This window comes from Jatropha curcas, chromosome 6 (genome assembly GCF_041381405.1).
Source record: "Jatropha curcas cultivar XTBG-Jc1 chromosome 6, XTBG_Jcur_1.0, whole genome shotgun sequence".
In the NCBI taxonomy this organism is placed as follows: Eukaryota; Viridiplantae; Streptophyta; class Magnoliopsida; order Malpighiales; family Euphorbiaceae; genus Jatropha; species Jatropha curcas.
Window position 1 is genome coordinate 1,670,127 of NC_143156.1, and position 16,298 is coordinate 1,686,424.

Genomic DNA, 16,298 nt, shown 5'->3' on the forward strand with positions numbered 1-16,298 from the left:
CCATCGGCCTTAGGGAGGTTTTATCTTGGTTGCTCACGAGATCTATTAGTAGGGTTCTAGTGGAAACAGATTGTTTGCACCTGTTTCAAGCTGTAACTACCAGGTTTGATTATTATTCCGACTGGACACCAGTGCTAGCAGAGATTAAACAATTGCCGTCTCAAATACCATTTAGTGAATTGGTTTGGGTTAGGAGGCAAGGTAACAAGCCTGCACATGCTCTTGCTCGTGTGGCATGTTTACATCCTTGTTTCCGTCTATGGGACTTGACTCCCCATTGTATTGCAACTCTTATTTCTAAGAATTAATATAAATATATGCTCTTATTTGCTTTCAAAAAAAATGAAAAATATAAATAATAATGAATTAAAGTGAATACAATGACTAAGTAAGTAATACGATGTAAATATGATATGCATAACTGAAATTGATTATTCTAATTAATGATTAAGTTAGCTATTCACTCCAGATCATCAAACAACTTAGACTTTATGATTTTCCTGTATACACGTGGGCGGAGCTAGACTTTAGAACCTATAGACATCAAAATAAAATTTTCAAAAATTAGAAAAATCAAAATGAAGAATTTTTTTTGTACTGAATTATAAAGTAAAAAAAAAAAAAATATAGAGTTCTGGGGCCCGGGCTCCCAGTCCCCCTCCCTCCGGCCCTGTATATATATACGTATTGTGATTCACCGCGTTTAAATTTTAGACGATCCCCATTGAATATACCAGATATTTGAATATTATTATTAGTAATAATCAGACAATTTTGAATTTGACTGCTTCTCTTTCCTTCTTCAAAAGCATTTCCATTTGCAATATCCGCGTGGAGTTTTTCTATTTCTTTTCTACTTCTCTTCCCTCCTGCTCTTTCAACTTCTTACCAGTTTATGAGACAAGTGGTATCGGAAAACGCTGCCGTAATGGACGCAAAGCACAAAAGTTTAAAACCGAAACTCGATCGCCGGAACGCCGTCAAGAACATCGACTACGACGCGTCGTATTCTTCTTATTCTTCTTCTTCTTCTTCGTCTAATTCCTTCTCTATGGATGACTCTACTCACGGAACTCGTTACCTCAATTTAGATCCTAAGACTAGCTTTCGGATAAAAGGAATCGATGGTGAATTCGACCTTATTTGCCAGACTTTGGGTTTTTCTGGTCCTGAAGATTTTGCTATTCCTACAGCAGTTTGGGAAGCTCAAAAAGCTCGTCGTTCTTCCTTCGATAGTGGCTTGCGTTTGCATAATTCGGCTTTGCCCGACGGTTTATCGGCTCAATTTGAGACTAAATTTATGCTTAGTAAAGCTAATGCTGGTTTTGAGCGAGAAAATTTGGGTTCTAAGTTGAATAATTGTTTCCATTGTGATAAAGATCATCCGGTTTCTTTACAGCTAAGTGGAAATGGTTCCAGTGATTTTAGTAAAAGAAAAGGCGAGTTTTCTAATTTGAAGAACGAGTCGAATTTAGCTGAGTTCGTAAAGGGAGCTGGATTTGAGCGACGAGGAGTTAGTGTGAGGTCTGTTAGAGGCCTTGAAAGTGGTGGAGGGATTAAAGGTGAGAGACCGCCGGTTTTAGCGCCGCCACCGGCGAGGTTACTGCCGCCGGTGGTTGATAATGTGAGTTCTACTTGGGATATATTGAAATCTTTTGCTCCTCAAGATGATGAAGATTCGGATTCTTTGATTAAAGCTAGGGGTATAAGCTCTTCCAATGAAAGTAATAGAGTGATTGACGAGAACGAGGTGGAGGAGGATAGTGATGCATATGAAGGGAGAGCACAAATGAATGAGGCGAGCGCAGCAGAGAATAGATTTCTCAATGAACCTTGCTTGTCTCTGTCAAATGATGACGGTGGTAGCAACTGCGGGGATGATAATGAAGATAATACAATTGTCGCTGTCAATATTATGGAGCCGGTGCATTGTATTTCTCCGAATGGGAAATTCAAAAGAAATATATATTCCTGGCAAAAGGGTGAGCTATTGGGGAGTGGATCTTTTGGAACAGTGTATGAAGGGTTCACAGAGTAAGTAATCTTTTCTGACTTATATTTTATATATACTGTCCTTATGCCTTATGCCTTATGCTGTCATTATGTTACGACATGGGTTCATCGTAGTGTTCATTGGAAATGATTTTTTTAAAGCCTAACTGCAATTTGTAAAGTTATTTGGGGGATGAATTTATTTTGGTTTATTCTGCATTTCATGGCCTTGCTGCTTGCAACTATATCTTGAAATTTAATTATTAATTAGTAGGACATTCAAGCTATAACACAGCAGAGCTAGGGCTTTTGTCCCTTCTTTTTATTAAGAGAAATAGGCACTAGCTTTTGAACTATGGTTACATTAATTTGCATAATGTAGAAAGCAATGAATATCCTAGACTGCATATTCTAATAATTTTAGTTAAGATTTGAGTAATTAAATCATATCTGAAAGATATAAGAAACGGATTGTCCGAGCACCATGATGCAGGTGAAGGATTTATACCTAAGTGGGTGGTAATGGGGATGCGGCATATGGTCCTTGCTGCTGGAAAAATAATTTGCTGTAGTCATTACAAAGTCTCTGTAAACTTTGTTGTCAGAAAGCTCAAATTGACTTAGAACAACCTCTAGACAGTGTTAACTAGACTAAGTTTATTAGTTTATTGATGGCTGTTAATCGAGCTCTCTGATGACTGCACTTTGGAGACTGTTTTCTATGTTCCGATGGCCATTGCTAATTTGATATGTTCTTCTGGAAATCAGAAAATTAATATGGGTGAAAGTTGTGTTATTGAAGGTCTCTTGGTCACCTGAAGATCATTATTGCAATGTCAGAAGGGGAAAAAAAAAATAGTAAAAATGGTCTTTTCAAAAGGCCTAGTTCTCTCGCAAACTCCCTTTTTTTTTGTGCTGCTGCTTAGCCTGCTCTTTGTTTAGTGTTCTTTTTGCTTCTTTAGCCAAGAAACCCCTGTTTTGTTCATTTTTTCTACTTCCTGATGCAGTGATAAGGCATTCTCTAAGCAAAAAATGAGAGCTGTTTTTAATGTCTGCTGTTTTTGGTCACTTTTGCAAAGTAAAAAAAAGCTAAAGGGAGAGGTGATCAACAAAAGATTATTAATGCACACCTAGGCATAGTGTAGTTATAAGTGCATATGCTACTTGACAATAGATAGTGTTTAGTCTCCCCTTCCCTAACACAAATTGTAGTTAGCTATCATCAACTTATTTCACTTTTCTGATATATCTCATATTTCTCTTTGGTTTGCTACAGCGATGGATTCTTTTTTGCTGTAAAGGAGGTTTCTTTGCTGGATCAAGGAAGCCAAGGGAAGCAAAGCATTTTACAACTTGAGCAGGTGGGAAGATCAGTGTTCAAAAAATTATCCCTCTTACAGGCTATTGGATTGGCAAAAATGCCTGCATCATGATATGCCTATTTCTAATACCATTTTTATTGTTCCAGGAGATTTCTCTATTAAGAGAGTTTGAACACGAGAATATAGTTCAATATCTTGGAACAGACAAGGTATGTTTATAATATTTGAGTTGGCCGTTATTTTGTTTCTGCAATGTAATAGTAATATTCATGAAATGAGAGCACATACTGTACTTATCTTGCATTTCTTATCTGTGGCATAAGCTAGAATGGGAATTTTTTTTTTTTTTTTTTAATTATGCAGTGCTTGAAAGTTGAAGTTCTTATTATGATTCCAAAATTATATTGAAGCAAGTAATTATTTTCTCATGCACCATTTTTGGGTCTATGTTATTTTTCAAGAGTATCTAGTTATTCTCATACACCATATATCTGGTTCCCAAATTGTTCATGAATCATCTACTTGATAAATAGGAATGTCATTCCTATTTATTTTATATTGTTCAAGGTGGGAGTGTTTATGAATTTGTAAATTATCTTTTCATCTGTCATTCTTGTTTTATTGCTATCTTGGAAATATGTTTTAAATGGTTTTTACATAGTCTATCCTAAATTGTTAATTTGCAGGATGAAGCTAAGCTTTACATCTTCCTTGAGCTAGCAACAAAGGGTTCACTTGCAAAGCTTTATCAGAAGTACCGTTTGAGGGATTCCCAAGTCTCTGCATACACAAGACAAATTTTGAGTGGTTTAAAATATCTCCATGACCAGAATGTGGTTCATAGGTAATACAGATAATCTTATTACTTAGTTCTTTGGATCTAAGCTTCTACATTCTTTTGTTGTTCTGCTTGGGAAATGCTTTCTGCATTATAATTTTCTTCTTCGCTAAATGTTAAAGAGGAATTCATCTTGGCGTTTATGAACTGACTCTGATCTTTCTGTTGCTTTCTATTGTTCTCACGTGAGGCCTGCATGTCTATGTTGCATATTCCAGATGGCATAACATCAATAAAATTGTTCATTATTGATATTGGCCAAATATGCGGAAGAAAAAAGCTAAAACTTTTACAATCCTTTACTAAAGCTAGCGGTCTATTAACAATGCATGTTGTTGCTATTAAATCTCAAAATACCAAAAGCAAAATGTGTTATGCTCTTCAGGTGAAACTCAAGGAAACATTGCATGATAGCATAACTTCTGCATTTTCTTGTGGGTTTTCATGCCCCAATAAGCATGTTTTTGTTTTTTATTGCTATTTGCATTATTTAGCAAGTTGTAAGCCTTAATTAATATTCATTTAATAGTCTGTTCAGTATTAATACCACTGTTGTGTTCTTAAGTTAGCTATCCTGGGTTTGACTGTTTCTTCATTATGCTATGAAATATGAATCCTTCATTCAGAAATAGTTATGCTCTGTGTGATAGAGACATGCATTGCACTTCAGTTAAGCTACCCTTGCACAGGCTCTGTGAGATGGTTTGCACTTTAAGTTAGCCATGCACTTTTAACAACCTCTAGCGCCATCATCTCTAGTCCATTAATGAAACACTAAATAGACTAGGAGGATTATTTAAAGTGGCGTGGAATGGATTGTTGAGCCAAGTGGATGCATGACCAGCTAAGAGCTGGAGTTTACATTTTTCCTTGTTGAGATGTACAGGAAAAGTTGAAACGAAAGAAAAATTCATATTATAGGAGAAATTTAACAATGTAATCTCATTTCTTGTTCTTGTACAATCAATTTTGGTCTGAAATTTTGTTGCTTTTGTTTGTAAACTGCTGATGATATTTGTCTGTCAGAAGTTGGAAAGGGTTGTTGAAAACTCATTTTTATTGTCGCTTTTTGATTTGCTGTTTTCTAATTGTCATTTTAATTTTTCACTTTCAAGGGATATCAAATGTGCCAATATATTGGTGGATGCAAATGGATCTGTAAAGCTTGCAGATTTTGGATTGGCAAAGGTGCATTATTTCACTGAATCTCTCTCCAGATAGTGTACTAAAGTATAAATTATGGTTAAATCCTTTCTTGTATTTGGATATTTTTATTTATTGTATTTGGATTGCTTTTTGTAGGCAACTAAATTCAATGATGTTAAATCTTGCAAAGGGACTGCATATTGGATGGCCCCAGAGGTTTGCTTTCTTTCATTATTGTTCTAATATGGATGTTGATGATGGTCTTTGTCTACGAGCTAGATTTTCTCATGCTTTTGGCATTTCCTTTGTTTTCTTTTCTCTTTCCAATTGATAGCTTTTGGAGCTTCTATTATGTATTTCTTATATGTTTGGAAGTGTTTTGATATTTCAAGGAAAAAAAAAGGTTGCATTTGCATCCCTTTTATATTTATATATTTAAATTTTAGTTTTCTTTTCACTGTCAAATAAAGGATATGCACTATCCTGATTTTGACCTAACATAAGCAGGACCACAATGCATTGATGTTTTCAACAACCCATCTTTGTTAAATAGTTCCACCTATGTGGGGGAAAACATTGAAAAGCTGAATTATTCATTCCTCTAATCAGAGAAAACAACGGAAATGTTGCTTAATTTTTATTTTCTAGCAGTATATGATAGCAATATCAAATTTTCAATGTCTTATATATGCTTGGAGGTGTGCATTTTTTATGAGCTGCTCTTGGCAATGTACTTGACAATTTCATTATGCAATTGTAGGTTGTTAATTTAAAGAATCGTGGCTATGGACTTGCAGCTGATATATGGAGCCTTGGATGTACCGTGTTGGAGATGTTGACTGGTCAACCCCCATATTCTCACTTGGAAGGCGTATGTATTTTATTTTCCCTGAAGTGCTTATTTCAAGTATCATTGTTTTTATCCACCCTCTTATATTTATTTTGAGATCAAAGATAGACATTTTGACATTTTTATGATTGAAGTGAGATGGCAACTTGTTGGCTTGTTTTCTTAGTTGCCAAGTCTTACCCTGCATATCCAAGTTAAAAAACAGTTATGAGTCAAATTGTTTATCTCAAAAGCCTAAATCATATCAAGTTTCACCTGATTGAATTGTAAGATGAGAACGCTGTAACCTTGCCTAATATTTGGCATATGAACAAGTTATATGTGCCCATATGTGCATGACTTGATGTTGATTGGAGGTAAGAATCTACCCTTTATGCCTCCAGGTAAAGGGTCAAAAGAAACAATTAGTGAGAAGGATGTTAAGCTAGATAAAGAGTGCTGAATTGATAATGCTATTTCTAGAGCTTGCTAGAAATTAGCAAATGAAATATAAAGGGAAAGTTAGCAAGAGAATTAGGGATAGCGAAGTCTTCTACAGAATGAGCATTGATGTGTCAAACCTTTTCATAAAGTTGCTTTTTAATTCCTAAATGATCCATTGCATGCGTCTTGATATGTTTAAGTTTCATGTAAAACAAATTGGATAGTATTAATTTCTGATGTGGGTGACAGATGCAAGCACTGTTTAGGATTGGCAAGGGGGAACCTCCTCCTGTTCCAGATTCCTTATCAAGAGAGGCCCGAGATTTCATCCTTAAGTGCTTACATGTCAATTCAAATAATCGGCCTACAGCAACTCAGCTGTTGGACCATCCGTTTGTGAAGAGACCACTTCATACTTTCTCGAGCCCCTCTTCTCCTCATTTCAGCGGCTTAAACTCATGAAAAATTTTGATCAACCTGAAGCTAATGTGTTGAGGTAAGTTAGCACCCTTTGTCCTATTATTGAGAATAGTTTGTGTCTTTTCTGCTCGAAGGTCTTATATATCTGATTTACATTTCATGTCAATTGAAGATTCAGAAAAACCCTATTCGTAACATTTAACATTCGCTCGCACAAAACATGTTTTAGTATCACCAATAAGCATTTTGGCTGGATTTCGTTGAATTTGTTCCATTACCATGGATCTGAAGGAAAGTTACTGTTGAGTTCATCAACTGTTTTTGTTTTACAGGATCATGCAGACATGACACATGCGTCAGAACATCGCTGGATGTCATATAAGCCAAAAGATGCATTCCACATCTACCTTGTGGGTGAAAATAGACTCCTGGAGGGGAACACATGGGCGCATTGGCTTCATAATTGAGCTCCTGGCAAATTGTTTCTCTTTTTTGTTAAATCTTTCATTGTTGTAATTTTGTAGCATCAATTATCATTTACCAAATAGAAGGTTAGCGATTCTGCATTAACCTATTTTTCCCTTTTTGGGATAGCAGCAGTCAGGTCGTTGAGTAATTGTAAATATAAGAAAAAAAAAATGTAAATATTGTATTGTAAAAAGAGAAATAACAGAGAAAAATAGCTATGATTTCTCTTTTTTTAGCTTTGTCATTTTGGTTTTTTTTTTTTTTTTTTTATTTGTTATCAGTGAAATTTAGTATATATTTTGCAAGTGCATACAGATTAAAATTCTCTATATTCTTTTGTTTGATTTACCAAAAATAAGTTATACTTCATCGTGATTTCAATTTTTCCATTTTGAAAGAAGAAATTCCACTTTAGAGCGAGATTTCTCTATTTCATTATTTTATTTTTTATTGATAATGAAAATTTATAATGGGACATGATTTGATAATGAGCGGAAGTTTATAGGAAATTTTTTGAAGTAATCTGTGGCCAAATTTAGGTTTTCTTTAACCCGGCGTGAGATAGACAACTGAGATATGATTTGATGAAATATTTTACTAGATATTATTGTTGAACAATTAACAGTCGTAAGAGTGGCGCAGCGGAAGCGTGGTGGGCCCATAACCCACAGGTCCCTGGATCGAATACTCTGATAAGTAGAGAGGCGTCCTGAAAAGTACTTTTGTTAATTTTGGTAGTAACCCTTCACTTTACACTATTCTGCCTAAACAAAATAAAATAGAACAGCACTAAAATATTATTAAAAAAAAATAGAACCCCTTGACACTACTAAAAAATAAATAAAATAAGGCATTTCTGTTCGCTTCATACAATTATTGGCAATAATATAAAAACAATTACAAAATATTATTAAAATAAATAAATAAAACACAAAAGCAATTAAATTTAAAAAAAAAAAAAAAAGAAAATCATTTGAGTCAATTCCTAAGGCGACCAAATTCAGCCATTCGCTTTATATGAAATATAAATCCACATTTACCAAAAAAAAAAAAAAAAAAAAGTAATTACAAATCCACCATAAATACATTATACAAAGCTCCTGCATTTTGCCTGTAAATCGAGCAACCGAACGTTTACAGCAGCCGAAAGGGCAGTTCCAGTTAATAAGTCACTTAATTCGGTCAAAAAGCTAGTTCAACAGCTTTGTATTCTATTCCGACTTCATAGACAGAACTCAGAAAAGAATACAATGTAAAAACGCTGTTCTTAAAATGAAAAGACAGAATAATAGACTTGAAGGCATTTAGCCGCGCTGATAAAAACATCAGCGCTCGCCAAAAGGAAGAAAGTTTCTTCACAGTGCCTGCATCCTGAAGCACTGTGTAATTTTTCTGTTTTTTGAATTTGTGGTTAATGGGTAGTATCCAAGCTGATACAAAATTCTACTGGCAAGGAATGCTTGTAAGCATCAGAAATGGCACCTACAGTTTCTGACAGCTTGCTTCTCATCTCTGAAATTTTGGACTCCACATGTTCTTTGTATTCTGAGACGGTATCAATAACTGCAAAGAGGTCTATTGCGTGCATCTGAATTTCTTCTTCACTTTGTTTGATTGCTTCCTGCAACTTTAGCTCATTGGCCTGAACACAAATTTTCAAAAAAAAAAAAATAGCAGAATTTTTTTAGTCCCATGTGAGGTTTTCTAACAATCAAGGGAAGCTGGTGAAAAGAGAAGTTTATGAATATTTTAGTATTTGCAAAAGTTAGCCATGCACTTGCAAGTTGCAACAATTATTTCTCCATTGAATTTCAGAACAGTCAGAAACATCAAGATTGTAAACTTTTAATATATATATATATATATATATACACAGGAGGCCATACTTTCAGAATCGCTGCTGCTTCTCTTTCCAAAACATCCAAGTTGTGAGCCTCCATTTGGACATCCTCTATCAGCTTTTTAGCTTCCATTGCACATCTGTTTGTGTACTCCTCTGTTTCTTTCCTTAACAAGTTCAACAAAGTTTCTACCTGAGATGAACAATTGTTTGGTGTTAAGATGGAATCGCCCAGTTCATCCATCAGAATAAAGAAAAAGAATAAGAGTTTAAGGAAGAATAGCAAACGAGGAATGCTGACTAGAAGAAGTGCTACCCATTAAATGCCAGATGCTTCAGAATCAAAATTAAACTGAGATACAAGAATAAAAGTAAACACAAACACGCACACACACCTATATATTTTGGAAGTTGCACAACAGTGCATTAAAATAGCAAATAATATCATTATTAGTCCTAGGCAGTCCAAGATGAATAAAAACCTTGAGCCAGATGGAAATTTCTCCTGAATTCTTAGCAACCACAAGGTCAGTTGATAAGCAAGAAGAAACCTGAATATGCTAAATGCAGTAGAAGCAATGTGCAATTACAGGCAAGAATGTGGTTGGAAATGTTTGAAGGCAAAATTTTGCCTCCTGTTATTAGCTTCCATTAAACACGATCGGAGTGTTTAACTGTTTATAGCTTCTGACTTTGCAGAACCAAATGAATAATAGGGAAAAGGAAATTGAAGATCAACAAAGGAGAAAAAGTATAAGGAAAAAATTCATAAAACAATAACATGAAAATTAATTACAGAAGTAAATCAATAAATACCAAATGAAATATCAGACTTCCAAATGCTGCCATACCAACCAGTACTATAGCACCAGCAATGTAGTATCTGTCACAATTACTAAAACATTTTTCAAAGTATGGATGAACTTGTAGGACACAACAGTATAAATAATCTAAGAGCTGATTAGTTGTACAAGCACCTAAGATATATATTAAAGAACAACCATCGAGATGAAATGTGTCATTCCAAAAACGTTTTCGTTTACTTTCATTTGAGAAATTTTGCCATTTTGTTCATTTTTCATTTCCCTTCTCAAATTACAAATGGAAAAAAATGCTCCTCCAATTCAACAAGTCGTATTCCAGTGATTAATACCTTCCAACAAATACACCAAGAAAGTTAATACGTTATGGATTTCAATAGACTAATCAATATTAATCAACCATGTATTTTTGGGTGGAACTCAAACACACACCACACCCCCTCCCCTCTTCCAAAAAAAAAAAAAAAAAGAATGTTAGTTTTAAAATTCATCCTCAAAGGATCGTGTTAGCAGGTGAGTCTGGTATGAAAATCAGATGCGTCAAGAAAATGTCCATTTATATGAACACTCAGTATCCTTCACCTTGTAATCATAGTTGATGACTCAAATTCTACGAATGAGGAACAAAGTAACATAGGTCCTCGCTCTTTCGTTGTGTCAATGATGCTGATGGGCATATTGATTACAATGGTTTTTATGAAAAGAAGCAAAAGAAAAAAAAAAAAGGTTTTTGGTTGATACAAAAAGTATGATTCTGCTATCATCAATTCAAGCATAATATGCCAAACAAGCATAGCAAAAGCATTTTTTATGAAAAATAGAAAAAGAAGAAGGTCGATAGCACATACTTCATCAATATGACACTGAAGTACAGCAGTACGGTTCTTTTTGCCTTCAGTCTTAGCAGTCAATTCTGACAACTCTTGTTGAAGTGAAATCAACTCTTCTAGTTTTTCCATAGAGCTTTTCTTTATGTCATCAGCAAAGGATTCAAGTCCAGGCTTAACAGTAGATTTGTAGTCAACCCCCATGACTTGAGCAGGTGTTGATCCCTTGGCATTCAACACATATTGAAAGCCATTTCCAAGCTTTAATCTATAACCATCAGAGAGAGGGAGCATGCATTACGTTAGAGTTTTTTTTTTTTTTTTTCCTTCTATGAAAAAGCACCATAACAGGTTGAAACGGCAAAAGGTTGCCAAAAAGCAACATGCAAGCACATAGAAATAAGCTACAAAGTACAAACTTGATTTCGCAATTGCATTTAGCTCCTGATGATGTACCATGAACAACTCACAGTTTAACTTGATAATAAAATACTTTAAGCTCCCCAAAACAATGTGATACAATCATCTAATAGCATGATACAATAGAAGTATCCGTGAAAAATTTTTGAATATCAAAAGAAGGTTGATAAACAAAATGAAATTTCTTGTGCAACAGAAGCTAGAATTAAGTCAAAGCTGTAAAAATTGAGTATATCGGTCTAACATAGAGAATAAGCCCAAATCTCCTAGCAAAAAGTAAGCTAAAATAAAAAAGTGTACGAAATACAATTTGCTAGGGTAAATTCTCATTCGAATATCCACTCACAATCTAATAAAAGAAAGAAAGGGAATTAGTCATGGCCACTCCTCCATGTGGCTGCAACATTAAACTCTTCCAAGCATCTACGATTAACTGATTTAAATTTTAGTTTACAGGAATTAACCAGTTCACATGGCAGATGAATGTTATGAAATCATTCAACTAGCTTGATAAATTCATGGGCCTAAATTAGAACTACAACACGGGCTGTATGATCCAAGAAAGCAAGAAAGCAAACCTCTTAACGGCCTGGTTACACTCCATTGCAAGTGACTCAAGTTCCTTTAACTCATGTCCAATTGCAGCATCAAGATCCCAAATCTTCTCCTCCCACGAATTCCTTGAAGCCTCTGCCTCTCCAATACCATTCTCCACTGCCTGCAACTCCCTCTTCATCCTTTCTGCATCTCTCGCATTAAAACTCTGATCGTCCACTCTCTTCTTCAACTCCTCATTCTCCTCGTCAATCCGTTTCTTCTCCTCAACTTTGGCTTCCAACTCCTTCCTTTTCTCCTCCACCAAATTCTCCATGGCCTTCATCCTCTGATTGAAGTCTGCAATCATTACATTAAACTTGTTCACATCCTCCTCTAACACACTCCTCTGCTTCTCCAGCTTTTCCCTCTCTGTAGGTCCAGTCCTCAGCTCCTCCGCTTTGGTACTCAGTTCATTAAAATTAGCCTCTAAATTCTTAACACTTTCAAGTACACTATCTCTTTCTCTCTCCAGCTTCTCCATGAATTCTCTATCCAATTCTTCCACCGCCTCATCATGTCCATTAATAAAATTCAAATAACTATCCAAAGTATAAACATGCATACCATTAGTTTCAACTAAAGACCTCGAATTAGCGGCCAAATGCTCCGCATACATCGCAATCTGGACTAGCCAGTGGATTAGTGCTAGAAATGAAGGCCAATTATGAGGTGTATTAGGTGCACGAAGAGCAGATTTGTTGACCTTGAATGGGCAATTCAAGGACTTCAAAATTACAAACAGATCGTCGTCTAGCTTCGCCTTGGGATAGTCTAGTTGGTGAAGAAGGAACTGAAGAACTTCGGTCATCTCCTTAGCGGAGGAGATAGGATGCGTTCTTAAAGAGAGAAGAGAGTTGTGGGAGGAGAGGAAGGTATTAATTGATCGGACAGCCGAGTTTTGGTGACCCCGATCAGTATATAGTTCAGATGTTCGACCGACGCCAACGGTGGACGGTCGGCTACTGGCAAAGCTAGCATCAGAGTCACGGGAAGTGTTACCGGCAGCTCCAGAGAAAGGATATTGGCGGCGGTCAGGTGTCGGTTGTGGAATGAAGGAGTCCTTGGGTTGGCGGCGACTGTTGCCCCTCATTTCTCCGGCGAGGAATCGGTTTCCTCTGCCTACTGTTTGTGATTTTGAGCTTTTTTTGGCGTTTGCTTTTTCCCGCTTAGGAACGAGGAATTAGGGACAAATAATTCGGTGAGGAAATTAGACCGATTTTGAAAACTTAAGGCTTTTTAAAGTACGGTGTCGTAAGGACCAAAATTTTTGGGCTTTTCAGTTTTGAACTTCCGGCCAAGGCCCATCTATTTATTTGACCCATATTTTTTACAAAAGCCTTAAAAGGTCGACTACCGGTGCTAAATTATGCATCCCTACAAATATTAAAATATTAAAATATTACTAAAATATAATTGAAAGCATAATTTGTCGAGATATTACATATTTTGGCAACTCCCTTTAGTGCCTCCTATTAGAATGTAATACAAATAAAATATTTAAGTATTATACTAAGAATGTTTAAATAATACACTAAAAATATCATTCCTAATACTATTTTATATTTCATTATAACTCACTAAATTAATTTCAACATTGAATGTTTTCTGAGAATAACGATGGACATAGTAGGATATAGTCGAGATTATAATTTTAATTAGAAAAATTTATATAGCTAATTTTTTTAAGTTGCGCTGCAGCATGTGAAAAATGCTTTCGGGTTTAATTTCCACTAAACACATTCCTAAAGAGGTAGCGGGAAGAGACTTTACTGTACACAATGCTGTATCTTCTTCTTTACTGATTAGTCTGTCTCAAATTCTCAAACGTTACATCTGCTCTTATTTAACCACTTCCATACAGGTCACACTACCCAGACCTCATTTTTCACCTTTCCAATTGCTATTTCTAACATGAATATATATCCAAGCCCAACTTGTAGATGGAGCTGATGCTTAGTGTCTTCAATGGCGAAGCCACGTTGAAGAGAAGACGAACAATTTTGCTTCTTTGTTTTTTTAAAGAACAGTTTAAAATCTACCTCTTCGATTTAAACATTTAAAGTCTGCTTTCTTTAATTTAGTATCCACCACCTCAATCAGCTCGTTTGCTATTGCACTAGCATTATCTGTAGACCCTTCATTTATCTGTTACATTACAAGTGTATTAATTCATTAATCCCATCAATAAGTCCAGAGTATAAATAATTAATTAACACTAACCAAAAAGCTGTTGTAATCACCATCATCGCTACCAGCAACACAACGGAGATCAAGTTCAAGTTCACCATATACTTCGTACACAGAGAACATGTGATTGATCTTCTCTCCGATCTTGGCAATTCAATATTAATTTCATCGATCGTCTACCTCTGTGTCATTTGATTCTCTTTGAAGCCAAGAACTCCTAATCAATGACCGATTATTGGACGACTCATATGAATCATGACCAGAGTCTATGGAAATCTTCTTCAGGTTCAGCACTTTTCTTGTTCTTCATTAACATTTTCAACTCAATTAAAGTTTCACCAAGTTCTTTCATGTGCTCAACTGAATCTTCAACCACAGATATGCTATCATCCTAAGCAATATAACATCAAGAAAAATATATATGTATGTTAATTTTAACAAACACCTTACAAAATATAAATCAATAGTAATTAGTATTACTATTACTGTTAAATATTTTGTTCTATTTTCTTAATTTAGCTCTCTTCAACTAGAAAAGGAGTATGATATGATTATGGGATATTGAAAGTGAAAACTAATTAAATACCTTAGTACCGTTCAAGTCTTTAGACTCATCTTTAATGTATTGTCTCCATCGGCTGTTGCGCTCCTGCCAAAATAAAAAAGGTTGTGCAGGAAGAATATCATAGAGAGACAGGTACTCAGAGACAAATAAAAAGATGAAATTTGTGTCTGCAATTGGAAGATCTCCAGAGCTTAATGGAGTTGTGTCTTTAGGGTTTGTGAAAGAAATTGAAGGATTTGGAAGCGTAGAAGACCTAGATAACTGAAAAAGGTCTGGTGATGATGAATCTGATCTAACAGCCAAAACTTGATTTAATGATTCTTGAGTCAAATAGGTATTCAAATCCTTAAGTTGAATTTGAAGTGGGATTTTCATGACAGCAGTAGCAACAGCAGAGGCATCCTCTTCTTGATTTGGATTATTCATGCTATGGTGATAAGAGATTCCATCTGTAGAAAGCTTAAGATTTTCTTCAACGCTATTATGGCTGTTTACAGTACTACCTGCCATGAGTGCGTTGGTAGTTGCAGAACTTGAGAAAGCCCATCTTCTGGTCCTTCTGCCATGGAGTTTGGATCAAAACAACTTGTCTCTTGATACATTTTTTTTTTATTTAGCTACATAACAAGCAAAGTCCATCAAAAAAACCAAAAAAGAACAAGAAAAAGGAAATTAAAAACACAAAAAATAAAAAATGACAGTGGAGAAAAAGCTTACAGTAAGAATTAAAACGCTTCAAGAAGAGAACCCAGATGGAGTTTTACAGAGAATTGAAGGAAAGAAGTGTGAATATGGAATTAAAATCTTTTAGTTGCAGTTATGAAAGAGAGTGAGAGAGAGTGTTTGTTATAAAGAAAGAAAGAGAGAGATGGAAATTTTTGCATAAATTAGAAAATGAAATACGTAGGGAAAGAAGGTGGTAGGAGGAGGAGAAGGAACTGCAGATAATGCATGCTTTATGTGATGATTTCCTTTCCTAAGGAAGATTTGTGTAACTAATTCCTTTTATTGGGCCCCACTCGTAATCTCATTATAATCCTATATTTTCAGAAGATTTTCAATTTTGCCTTTCTAATTTTAGAATATTCAATGTTAGCTCTGTCAAAATAGGTTGTTCGGCCCGGCCTGGCCCATGCGGACTCGGTTCCAAAATGGGACGAGCCGAAAAAGCTCATTATGTAGTTAAAATAATGAGAGAAAAATAAACCATAACATATTAAATTAGTTTATCTTAAAAGTAATTTTTGGTGGCTTGATTTGTCTTACTATGATATTTTTCTTATTAGCAATTTAAAAATATATTATTTTGCAAAAAAAAATCATTTTAAAAATATTTGAATTTTCGCTTCACGATGAATGTCTCTAAGCTTTATATAGTATATGTATAAAAAATATTTATTACGAATTTATTAGAATTTTAACATTATTACGAATGTCATCTTCTATGTTGGCGTTATAGTACTCGAGCCGGATATAGTTGAAATCCAATAAGTTTTCGGATATAGGTAATTATCAAACAATTTTAACTTAGTGATTGATGAACTAATTTGATTTAACTCCAAAAAAATATTTCAATCCACAC

General features: G+C 35.0%; 3 protein-coding genes across 4 annotated transcripts; 1 reads left to right on the forward strand and 2 right to left on the reverse strand.

The window, feature by feature from the left end:
• The first annotated feature begins 776 nt into the window (after positions 1-776).
• LOC105628781 (mitogen-activated protein kinase kinase kinase 1) lies at positions 777-7,703 on the forward strand. The gene is made up of 9 exons (XM_012210264.4): positions 777-2,034; positions 3,269-3,353; positions 3,461-3,523; positions 4,001-4,158; positions 5,268-5,340; positions 5,455-5,514; positions 6,059-6,169; positions 6,821-7,067; positions 7,324-7,703. Exons 1-8 carry the CDS (start codon positions 896-898, stop codon positions 7,031-7,033), a joined length of 1,902 nt encoding a protein of 633 aa, XP_012065654.1. The 5' UTR covers positions 777-895; the 3' UTR covers positions 7,034-7,067; positions 7,324-7,703.
• An 805-nt stretch (positions 7,704-8,508) lies between these two features.
• On the reverse strand, positions 8,509-13,175 carry LOC105628782 (kinetochore protein). The gene is made up of 4 exons (XM_012210265.4): positions 11,946-13,175; positions 10,969-11,215; positions 9,346-9,492; positions 8,509-9,101 (listed from the first exon to the last, which is right to left on the reverse strand). Exons 1-4 carry the CDS (start codon positions 13,052-13,054, stop codon positions 8,871-8,873), a joined length of 1,734 nt encoding a protein of 577 aa, XP_012065655.1. The 5' UTR covers positions 13,055-13,175; the 3' UTR covers positions 8,509-8,870.
• A 489-nt stretch (positions 13,176-13,664) lies between these two features.
• Positions 13,665-15,644, reverse strand: LOC110008894 (hypothetical protein). Of its 2 annotated transcripts, XR_016321206.1 has the most exons (4): positions 15,434-15,644; positions 14,738-15,333; positions 14,185-14,542; positions 13,665-14,109 (listed from the first exon to the last, which is right to left on the reverse strand). XR_016321206.1 is itself a non-coding variant. In XM_089722484.1 (3 exons), exons 2-3 carry the CDS (start codon positions 15,224-15,226, stop codon positions 14,405-14,407), a joined length of 627 nt encoding a protein of 208 aa, XP_089578610.1. In that variant the 5' UTR covers positions 15,227-15,333; positions 15,434-15,644; the 3' UTR covers positions 13,665-14,404. The 2 variants fall into 2 exon arrangements, 1 of the variants encoding a protein (XP_089578610.1); XM_089722484.1 differs by having other exon boundaries at positions 13,665-14,542.
• Between the last annotated feature and the right edge of the window lie 654 nt (positions 15,645-16,298).